At 43.8% G+C, this 12,361-nt stretch overlaps 1 protein-coding gene across 2 annotated transcripts in view; it reads left to right on the forward strand.

The window, feature by feature from the left end:
• The window catches only part of LOC122936092 (cytochrome b5 reductase 4), a 356,825-nt gene extending 351,608 nt beyond the window's left edge, over nt 1-5,217 (forward strand). For both annotated transcript variants that reach the window (XM_044292106.1, XM_044292107.1), the window contains one exon: nt 4,935-5,217. In XM_044292106.1, coding sequence (XP_044148041.1) covers nt 4,935-4,989 — 55 coding nt within the window. In that variant the 3' untranslated portion in view covers nt 4,990-5,217. The remainder of the gene's footprint in view (nt 1-4,934) is intronic.
• Nucleotides 5,218-12,361: the final 7,144 nt, after the last annotated feature.

A 12,361-nucleotide genomic window follows, 5' to 3' on the forward strand; every position in this document is an offset into this window, starting at 1 on the left:
AACTGTTAAGAGGAGACTGTGTGAATCAGGCCTTCATGGTAGAATATCTGCTAGGAAACCACTGCTAAGGACAGGCAACAAGCAGAAGAGACTTGTTTGGGCTAAAGAACACAAGGAATGGACATTAGACCAGTGGAAATCTGTGCTTTGGTCTGATGAGTCCAAATTTGAGATCTTTGGTTCCAACCAGCATGTCTTTGTGTGACGCAGAAAAGGTGAACGGATGGACTCTACATGCCTGGTTCCCACCGTGAAGCATGGAGGAGGAGGTGTGATGGTGTGGGGGTGCGTTGCATTCAAAATTGAAGGCATACTGAACCAGCATGGCTACCACAGCATCTTGCAGCGGCATGCTATTCCATCCGGTTTGCGTTTAGTTGGACCATCATTTATTTTTCAACAGAACAATGACCCCTAACACACCTCCAGGCTGTGTAAGGGCTACTTGACCATGAAGGAGAGTGATGGGGTGCTGCGCCAGATGACCTGGCCTCCACAGTCACCGGACCTGAACCCAATCGAGATGGTTTGGGGTGAGCTGGACCGTAGAGTGAAGGCAAAAGCGCCAACAAGTGCTAAGTATCTCTGAGAACTCCTTCAAGACTGTTGGAAGACCATTTCAGGTGACTACCTCTTGAAGCTCATCAAGAGAATGCCAAGAGTGTGCAAAGCAGTAATCAAAGCAAAAGGTGGCTACTTTGAAGAACCTAGAATATGACATATTTTCAGTTGTTTCACACTTTTTTGTTATGTATATAATTCCACATGTGTTAATTCATAGTTTTGATGCCTTCAGTGTGAATCTACAATTTTCATAGTCATGAAAATAAAGAAAACTCTTTGAATGAGAAGGTGTGTCAAAACATTTGGTCTGTACTGTGTATATATATATATATATATATATATATATTGTGACAACTCGGTGCCACTTAGCTCTCCAGGATCGCCGCCTTCTCTGCTTAATCGTTTGGCACACCTCAAGGATCTATACTAATACTGCAGATTTGGGAGCAAACTGGCCACAACCAGCTTTAGGGTCCATTAATACGTCTGTAGTGTATTGCTGATCTGCAATTGCGGACAAGAATAGGACAATGTTCTATTATTTTTCCGGAGCCACGGACCGGAGGATCGGGGCCGTGCTCCAGAAATGCGGATGCGGAGAGCACATAGTGTTAAGAATTAGTGTGGCTGTAAGATCTGAGAGGTGAGTGGTTCATTAATTCTCAGCCTCAACAAACGTTAAAATGAAACAAAAACTAACTTTATTGCGGATTCAATACTAAAATCTGGGGCAAAACAGCCCACAAAAAGCGTCAAATGCAGGCTAAGGTGCAACAGTTAATCAGAGGTATGTCTATTGCTCCACATAAGGTGTAAGGATACACTTACACTGTGTCAGCCAGGTAGTTTTCCACACTAGTATCCACCTCAACTAAGTATCAGCTGCTACAAAGAGCAGCAATCGCGACCGGCCGTGCTAGTAAACATCCCAGTCTATACCAGTGAGGGTTTAGGCAGTAAGTCAGCGCTCTGTGTTGTGTTTTACAGCAGCGCTCACTTAGTAATAGTGTTACTGATGTAAGGTGCCAATATTTGCCCTACACACTATCACCCCGCCTGTGGAATACTATCTTCTAGATGATGACACCTGCCTCCCCCCCTTCATATCCTGCCATATCTCATCCTCATGGAGCCCCTGTTGTCTCCTTTCCTCCCTCATGTATCCAGAGCTCCTGTTCCACCCTCCTATCTCCTATTGCTGCCCTGCACAGACCTCCTGCCCCTACTTCTTGTATGAATCCCCCTCAGAGCCCCTTCTACCTACTTGCTGTGACCACCCTTCCTGTCCATCCAGGGCTCCGGGCCCCTGTCTCACTCCTCTGCCTCTCATTATGGTGGCATCTGAAACGCATTTACCATAAGTACCTTCTAACATCATGTGACTGTGCCCCCCACCCCGTATTGTGCCCCCTTATACCCTGCATTGTACTCTTTTACCACACCCTGTACAGTGCTCCTAGTCATTCCCTATACTGTGCCCCCTTATACCCTTTTATCCAGTCACTGTATAGCAGTGTTATCCGGTCACTGTATGGCGGTGGTATCCAATAACTGTATGGCCATAACTATATCCCATTCCCTTCCCACACCACCTTTTTTAGACCTGGCATGAGTGGGGAAAGTTGCAGATTGCGGTGCTAAGGACCTTTGCACCATAATCTGTGTCAGAAATATGCCTAATATAGACATATTTCTATATAATAAATGACCACCTAATTGTATTATTATTCCAGCATAGGGCTAATATCTTTATAGTATATAGATTCTAGTGTATTATATTGTGCCCTGTATTTCCCAGTAGAAAATGATCCTTGGGAGACACAGTCGTCATCCCTGACCACCAGGACCAGGTAGGGCTCTGTCAGTACATGGCGGCTTCCCCTCTCTCCTCCGCTGTGTACTGGTGCTTATTCTGACACTAGGGCTGGGTTCACATCAAATTTTTGCCACCGTTTAATGCATACCAAAAATTTATACATTAATAACAGATGCCTCAGACTGATGCTTTGGAGAAGTCCAGATATACGACATCCATTGATTCGCTGCTGTCAAGTCTAGAACTTACCTCCTCATAGAAACTGATTAAATTAGTTTGACATGACCGATCCCTCATGTAGCCATGCTGATATGGTGTTATTTGCTTATTTTCATTGACGTACTCCAAGATAGCATCTCTTAGAAAACCTTCAAACAGTTTACCCACAACAGATGTTAAACTTACCGGCCTATAGTTTCTGGGCTCTGTTTTTGGACCCTTTTTGAATATTGGCACCTGATTTGCTATGCGCCAATCCTGTGGGACATTCCCTGTCAGTATAGAATCCTTAAATATCAGAAATAAGGGTCTGGCTATAACATTACTTAATCTCTCAGGATACGGGGGTGTATGCCATCTGGTCCTGGCGATTTGTCTATTTTAATATTTTATTTTTTCGCTGTTGTACTTCCTCCTGGCTCAGACAGGGCACTTTTAATGGGGAATTTACTTTTACATTCTGCATTTCATCTGATAGTTTATCTTCCTCAGTGAATACAATGGAGATTTTTTTTTATTTTTTTATAGCTTTGCTTTCTCCTCACATCGCTCTCTGCAACTCCCCCCTCATCACGCTGTAAAGGGCCGACACCTTCAGATTTATACTTTTTACCATTTATATAATTCAAGGACATTTTTGGGTTGGTTTTGCTCTATAATTTGTGGCCATGGAAAATTATAGCGGTGATCTATTAGACCCTTACACGCATCAAGTATTGTGTCTAGAATAAAGTACTGTACATTATCCCAGGCCAATTAGGTAATAGTTCCAAATAATGAGAAGGGTGTTAATGGATAAAAGTAAATGATGCGCATGCTTGGTTAAAGGAGAAAACGTTATTGAATGCCACATTCCCTATAGTTCACAAGCCTCAACTTTCCATTAGGCCTCATGTACATGCCCGATGTTTCGGTCCGCATCCACTTCAATGGGGCCGCAAAAGATGCGGACAGCACTCCGTGTGCTGTCTGCATCCGTTGCTCCGTTCCGTGGCCCCGCTAAAAAAATATAACATGTCCTATTCTTGCCCGCGCTTTGCGGACAAGAATAGGCATTTATATTGAAGGCTGTCCGTGCCATTCCGCAAATTGCTGAATTACGTGTTTTGTGGTTCAGCGATCTGCATACCGCATAACACACCACAGTCGTGTGCATGAGGCCTTAGAAAAAGACCTCGCCATTGGCTTTGCCATTCATTCTGAAATCTAGGGTTGTCACACAGTCCCTAGGAGAGTGCTGCATGGCTTGATAAGTTTCCATTGTTCAGGTACACCACATAGAGATGAATTAGGGCGTTTTCTTTAAACGGGTTGGCTGAGTTATATAAAAAAAAAAGAAAGGAAATCTAATATAATAACAATTTGAGATTTGCCTCATGAATATTTGAGGGTGTCAACAAAGACTGCCATTACCCTCCCCCGCAAAGGTAGCGAATAAAAGTGCTGCCCTGCCTTCAGTCTGACGGCTAGGATACTCATGTTCTATGTGTGGGACTACAAGTCCCAGCTGTACAGTACGATGGCATTGCTTATACACGCAGGATCGTCCCCCTACCTGTTCTTATACAATGCTCTGCAGACACTTCCTCTGTGTTTGCAGGGGTGAGGAGGGAGGGAAAATCCTGTGCACAGCATTTGTCTCTTCACTGCCTGGGGAAGAGGAAACCCTACAGCTGCCCTACTGGGACAGAGCCTTCAGCCCTGAGTCTGTTCTGCTGGTGGTAGAAGGGGATAAACTCCTCTGGTCTTTGTCAGCTGTGTTTGCAGGGTGAGGAGGGAGGGGAAGATCCAGTGCACAGCATTTGTCTCTTCAGTCCCTGAAGAACAGGAAACCCTGCAGCTGCTCAGTACCTGAGGCAGAGCCTTCAGCTCTGAGTCTGTGCTGCTGGTGGTAGAATGAGTTAAACTGCTGAAGAATCCAGTGGGAGGGAAGACACAGGGCAGACAGCTCAGCCAGAAGATCGGGCAGTGCAAGGGGCGTGGCTTGTTGGAGCAACAGACCACAGTGACATTCAGTACACAGAGGCAAACCTACTCCCTCAGGCTTGTGCACCGAATGTCATCAGAGCAGGGAAAGAAGCCGACATCACTGGTCATGTGACACTCAGCTAACTAAGAGAACAAGGCCACTGTAGATTAATTAAGTGAACTGAAAATTACTTACATTTGCTTAGTTAGGAACATACAAAGAACAAAGAAAATAACTTGTAAAATCCCTTAAAATCTTTTTGAGAAAGGGGATGTCATAAAAACTCCTATAGTTGTGACAGTATTGTTGTCCTTTTAGTGAATATGCTTTATATTTTAAAATACCATAATTTTCCCTTTTTTGTAGGTGTCTAGAAGACCTTGGCTTTACTCAAGAACAACTCTTTGTTTTCAGAGAATAGCTGTTCTCCTGGTTCCATTTGTTGATCAGCTACCAATAAAACGTCTATGCATCTTCATGGTCATTCACTATGCACAACAATCATCACCAAATGATTATGTTGAAATTTCTTTTGCCCATATTTCTCTTTTTCTTCAGGTTTACCGTACAGTGATTGTTATACAGGAACATGCAAAACTTATTTTTCACTGTTAATATTCTTTATAATAAATTTTGAATATTATTAATGCACAGGTCTATTATTCAGAATGTAAGAATGCTTTAAAAATGTGGTGCAGCCGTTTGTGTTTGTCTTTTTACCAATATTTGTGGTTGTGTTTTTGCTCTTTTTCTGGTGTGTTTTATGAACAGATTTTTCAGTAAAATTAAAATGTTATTGGTAGTATAAACATACATAGAGCTTTAATAAAATAAAGCCCCTGTGAAAATTGGCTATGGCATTTATGAGAAAATAAAGATTTTTAATATGCAAATTAGGGCTTCAGTGCACTAATAAGTGAGGACTAGACCCTCTGTGCACCTCCAGCCTTCTGAGCACTATACTATTAAAGTTTAAACTGCATGTAAGAAAAAAAATCACAGCAGTTATACATTAGTGCTTCTTAGAGTACGGTAGGTTCCTATGTCTTTTAGTATTTTAAAAGGACACTTTAATAATGCTCTTTGATTAGTGTAGTTCAAAATATAGCAAGACCGGGTTTGACCTAACCGAGCCAGAGGAAGGACATGCCTTCAGCATCTCCATCTTTGGATCTGCTCCTATCTTTCCACTTAAAGCAGATTACAGCCATAAACCCCCCAAATCACTCCCTTTTAGAGTAAATTGGCCTCTATATTGTGGAGATCGCCCACCACACTTGGTCTCCCCAGATCACAGCCTAGATTTTCATCTGCTGATGGGGGACCTGTCTCTTCATAGGGGCCAATATGTGAGGAAAAGAGCCAGTGGTTAGCGTCTTACTACTGTGGAGCCCTTTGGGTTGCAGTAGTGTCCTTGTCTATGGAAATATGTATTTAGATATTTGCAATAACAATTATATACACTCTGCCTGCTATCATCTAATATTTTCATAGAGGGACAGTGTTAGACAAAAAATTCACAACCAAGCCTGGTTTCCTAGTGGATGGAGTCTATGTACGACCACCACATAAAATTTTATTTGGTGCTACACTGTTGTAATAAATATTCAAACACCAAAGATATGGTGAACACACCAATTTAACTCTTTGAGAAGTCTCTTCGGGAACAGGTGGTGCATTAAGGGTGGTCAGATAACGTCTGCCAAGACAATGTGACCCTGCAATACAACCGCTGCAATTTAGAAAAATACATTGAGGCACTTTTACATCAAATGGCATGTGAAAACTGGAACTGTTGAATAATGCTTGAATTTTGGGACATCAGCCTGTTGACAGATGTTATAGGTGACACACCCATTCATAACAACCTATCAATAGTTGGGGTTACTAAATCAATTAAAGGAAAGACCTACGCGACATGGTTACGCAGTAGTGGCTGCCCATAGATTTGGCAGTGGTCTTGCCCAGTTCCTCCATAACAGCAGAAAGGTCCACTGAATTTAAAGTAATGCATTATGAAGACAAAATGGTGCTGCTACAGGCTACAGAGGGGCTTACAATATGAGAGCAACCAGCCATTACAGTATGTTTCAGAAATGTTGGGCCCTGGTGGCACCAAAAAGGAAAGAATTCAACCAATACTGCAAACAAATGACTAATCAAGTCTGCTTTTCTGTTATACCTGGACAGACTAAATATCTTCACAGATAAATGGTAGAGAATTTGTAAGACCCTTTGGAGGCCAATGAACTTCTAGGTGCTTTAATTACATGTTTGCAGACAAATTAATTCTAGAATTATTATTATGCTCATCAGCTGATTAGCAAAGGGGCCATGGGTAAGTAAACAGCTGCATTTCCATTGGATCAATTTTTTCTAGATCCAATCAAATTGATCCTTTCATTTTTCTAGCAAGCAATAAAATTGATCCTTTCACTTTCCAAAGGAGCTCTGAAAAATTAAATGTGGAATCTTATTGATTGCTATGGGCAACTAACTTGGTTTTTCTTTCCACCTGCTCCACATTGAATAGTGAAGTGCCTTTTGGACTTCTTTCAAAACCGTGCCTGAGGTATTGTGACATGTTGTTCTTTTGTTTCCTGGTCACATTTTTTTTTTTACAGATATGAACTGAAACTAACAGTTCATACATGAAGATTAGTGTTGTAAGTCTTAATTCGGTATTGACACTTTAATTTATGATGCATGTGTATGTGGTGTGGCCATTTGGGATTTGTAACCATTCCAGGGAGGGTGTGGGGGAGGATAAATTTTAGGGAATCTAATAATGGAAAAACTTCATGTTATGTTGGTGAGGGACGTGATGACGTAGAGTCGGCTGCTTCACGCTCCTCCTCCTCTCCTCTCGCAATGCCACACTTGGGCCTGCATGCTGGCTGAATCGTGGAACGCTGTATGCCAGTCTGAGCTGATAGGTGCAGATGGGAGTGAAGTGCCCTGAACTGCAGTGCTCTGGACGGCGGTCCTGCTTGGACGATGTGTCTGGCTGCCTCTGGTCCTCCTTGCCTCCCCTAGCGCTGGCTCCTGAACTAGGAGGCTTGAAAAAGTTCTGGGCTTCTCCTGGTCTTAGCTTTAATTCATTATCGTCCTATGTGCTGTACTCGCCTCCATCGCTGTCTGCTCGCTGATGATTACCCTCCGGCACTCCTTCTAAAGCCATTTTCCTCCCTGCTGCGATGTCCTCTCCTTCTGCTGGAGTCCCCCTGTTGATGTCCTGAACAGATTATTCACTATTCCTGCTATGAAGAGTGGTGAGACCTGCCCACAGTGGCATTTTTTTTTCTTCATTTCTTTTGTTTTTTGGTGGTGCCCTAGTTATGGACAAATATACTTAAACAAATTCTAGAAACCCCAGCTGAATAGTATAAAAACTGTATTGATACTGGACCTTTTGCTGAAAAGAAAGAGGAGGAAAGGAAGGAAAACGGTAAAGGAGAGAGGGGGGAGAGAAGGGAGGAGAGCGGGGAAGAAGAGAAAAAAAAGGGACGAGGAGAAGGGGGAAAGGAAAGAAAAAAAGAAAGTAAGGGGGAGGAAGAAGAAAAGAAGAAATAAAGAAAGGAAGGGGAAAAAAAGGAAGGAGAGAAGGAAAAATAAGAAAAGGGAGGGAAAAAAGGGTCCCTAAGAAAAATAGGCACTCAGTGGATCTTTCAAAAACAGGCCAGAAGCATCTAAAGTCAGCCAAAATTGATCAGTTCCTGAAATACCCCAACGTAATGACAAGAGCAGGGGCAGGTCAAAAAGGGATACCTGACTCTAATGTAGAGTTGTTGCGATACCAAATTTTTTTTATTCGGTTTCGATACCATGAAAAAGTATTGCGATATTCGATACCACACGAAAAAAATAAACCAAAAAAGCCACGTGCATTCCGCACTTTTAAAAATGGCGAATCGCGCATTTTTTTTTTTTTTCTGTTCCGGCAGTCACCACCTAGATTTTTTTTTTATATTTTAATAGTTTGGACTTTTCTGACGTGGCGATATGTAATATGTTTATTATTTATATATTTTATATGTGAAATTGGGAAAAGGGGGTGATTTATACTTCATATTTTGGTGGGGGGTTTTAAACTTTTTTTTTTTTTTTACACTTTTTATTTAAGAACTATTTCCCCCCTTAGGGGCTAGAACCTGGGATCTTTCATCCCTTGTCCTATTCAGCCTGATAGAGCTCTATCAGGGTGAATAGGACTTCACACTGTCCCTGCTGCTCTGTGCTTTGTGCACACAGCATCAGGGATGTTACCATGGCAACCAGGGCTTCTGTAGCGTCCTGGCTGCCATGGTAACCGATCAGAAGCTGCCACTGCACCACCAATGAGGGGGAGGGGGAGAGGTCCCTGTGGCCACTGCCACCAATGATTTTAATACTGGGGGGTTGAGAGGGGCCGGCGCACTGTGCCACCAATTATTTTAATGGGATGGGGGGTTGAGGGGGGGGGCACACTGCACCACCAATGATAATTACCCCTTTATACGGCAGGCGGGTACTGGCAGATCAGCGGCAGTTAACCCCTTAGGTGCTGCACCTGAGGGGTTAACTGCCGCTGATCGCAGCTTCCTGTCAGGGGCAGGGTGCCGGCAATGCGATTCTGCTGCCGGCACCCGCCTCCTGTATTATGTGTTAAAGACTGACTACTTTATATGGGACTCCAAACTTTCACTATCAGGCTACACAGAGCGGCGCCCAGCGATGTCTCAGCACTCACCATTAGTCCTGGGCGCCGCTCTGTTCGCCCGCAGTGCCCCATTACTGTATCCTCTCCTGCTCGATACGATACCGGGATTTCTGTTTTTTCGATACTGGGCTGCGCTTCTGCTATATGTTATATGGGCACTGTATGGCTTATTTAGGCACTGTATAGCGATGTTATATGGGCACTGTATAGCGATGTTATATGGGCACTGTATGGCTATGTTATATGGGCACTGTGTGGCAATGTTATATGGGCACTGTATGGCGATGTTATATGGGCACTGTGTGGCTATCTTATATGGGCACTGTATGGCTATGTTATATGGGCACTGTGTGGCTATATTATAAGGGCACTGTGTGGCTATATTATAAGGGCACTGTGTGGCGATGTTATATGGGCACTGTGTGGCGATGTTATATGGGCACTGTATGGCGATGTTATATGGGCACTGTATGGCGATGTTATATGGGCACTGTATGGCTGTGTTATTTGGGCACCGTATTGCGATGTTATTTGGACACTGTATGGCTTATTTAGGCACTGTATGGCTATGTTATTTGGACACTGTGTGGCTATGTTATTTGGACAATGTATGGCTATGTTATTTGGACACTGTATGGCTTATTTAGGCACCGTATGGAAGTGTTATTTGGGCACCATATGGCAGTGCTATTTGGGCAACGTATGGCAGTGTTATTTGGGCACTGAATGGCAAGGTTTTGGGCTCTGTATGGCGATGTACTTTGGGCATTGTATAGCGATCTTATGTGTGCACTGTATGAACGTTGTGCACATTATATGGTGGCGTTATTTAGGCACTTTACACGGTTCTATGATGTGTAGTATTTAACCAAAAGGGCAAGAATTTGCCCAGGAGCCCCCTGACTACTTTATATGGGACTCCAGACATTCACTATCAGGCTACACAGAGCGGCACCCAGCGATGTCTCAGCACTTACCATTAGTCCTGGGCGCCGCTCCGTTCGCCCGCAGTGCCCCATTACTGTCTCCTCTCCTGCTCCACATGCTGCTGATTACAATCGGAGTGATGGGAGGAGACATCAGCTTCACTAGTGGGCGTTCTTTCTCCCTGGCTGTAGCGCTGTCCAATCGCAGCGCAGGGAGAAAGAACGCCCACTAGTAAAGCTGATGTCTCCTCCCATCGCTCCGATAGTAATCAGCAGCATGTGGAGCAGGAGAGGAGACAGTAATGGGGCACTGCGGGTGAACGAAGCGGCGCCCAGGACTAATGGTGAGTGATGAGACATCGCTGGGCGCCGCTCTGTGTGGGAATAGTCCTATCATTGGTGGCGCAGTGCGCCCGGCACTCCTCCGCCCCTCTCTTCTCATTGGTGGCATCGGCAGCAGCACAGGGGGAGGGAGGACAGCTTCCTTCTCCCCGTGCTGCTGAGAGAACATGAGCGGCGATAGCTGCGCGCTCATGTTCAGAGATACTAGGCTGCGCAGAAGCGCAGCCCAGTATCGAAAAAACTGAAATCCCGGTATCGTATCGATACCGGGACAAAAGTATCGATTGGGTATCGAAATTTCGATACCCGCAACAACCCTACTCTAATGTCTAAAAATGGTGCTGAAACCAGAGCGGAAGAATCAGTGGATGATTATTCCCGGGAAGGAGGGAGCGCGGGAGAGGTTATAAATGTTCTGCCTACCCCTGAATCTGCCCCACAGATTTTTTTTTTTGTGGCGGTTAAAAAAAAATGGAGAGCTAATTCAAGATGTTTACTTGCAGCTGGGAACAATCCAGACCGATGTGATGTTGATAAGGGAAGATGTCTCAAAGATACGAGACAGAGTTACAACTATAGAAAAATATGTGGGGGTGTTGGAGAACAAAGCTAAAATATTTAAAAATGAAATCTCCACCCTGAGTACGGATACTAATTCCCCTAAATAAAAACTGGTGGATCTGGAGGATAGCGATGCAATGTGAGAATTATAGGTTTACCTGAAGTCCAGCTGAAATGGTACATTGATAAATTTGGAAAGGAACATTTCTCACCATTATTCCTGGTGGAAAGAGCACACCGGATCCCATGGGGAAAACCTGTCCTGGGAAGTTATCCACGGGTACTTTTGGCATAAATTTTGGTCTCGCAAGACAAGGACATGATTTTTTTTATTGATTTTTTTTAATAATTTATATTTTTCTTAACGCAAATGGAATGTATAGAGACATTAATGACTATGCATACATAAATTGGTGTACATTGAATGCAGTTACAACCACTAGAATGTGTTCTATCTTGTCATACATAATCCCCCCCCCCCCCATATCCTTCCCTTCCTATCCCCCCCTCTTTCCCTCCCACTCCCTCTTTCCCTCCCACTCCCTCTCTCAGTACAGTCTACCGTTCCTGTTTCCACTTCTCAGGGTCCATTCACACGTCCGTAGTGTATTGCAGATCCGCAATACACCCGACCGGCACCCCCCATAGAACTACCTATTGTCTGCAATTGCTGTTCTATTTTTTTGTGTAGTCGCGGCCCAGTTTGGGGCCGCACTTCAGAAATGTGGATGCGGAGAGCACATAGTGTGCTCTCCGCGTCTCTTCTGGCCCCGTAGAGAATGAATGGGTCCGCACCTGTTCCCATATTACGGAATGGATGCAGACCCATTAGCGGATGTGTGAATGGACCCTAATACTAATAGAGGTGCAGTATAATTTTCTGCGCTTTCATCTGTCTTCAGTATATTGCATTCTGTTTGTCTATTTGGAGCCTACCTAGACTATCAACTTGTTTCTCTAGAAGGTACCATGTTGTCATTTTAAAAAGTGCAACTATCATTTGTAGTTTTTCATCTGTTTTCAATAAAGGATTGACATTTTTTTTTTATGTTTGTCATCTTTGTTTTTTTCCTTTTTACCTCCACTAAGGCTACTTTCACACTAGCGTTCGATCGGATCCGTTCTGAACGGATCCGATCATAATAATGCAGACGGAGGCTCCGTTCAGAACGGATCCGACTGCATTATTTTGGCATATAAAACCTAAGTGTGAAAATAGCCTCGGACGGATCCGTCCAGACTTTCAATGTAAAGTCAATGGGGGA

The sequence above is a fragment of the Bufo gargarizans genome, chromosome 4 (genome assembly GCF_014858855.1).
Source record: "Bufo gargarizans isolate SCDJY-AF-19 chromosome 4, ASM1485885v1, whole genome shotgun sequence".
Lineage (NCBI taxonomy): Eukaryota > Metazoa > Chordata > Amphibia > Anura > Bufonidae > Bufo > Bufo gargarizans.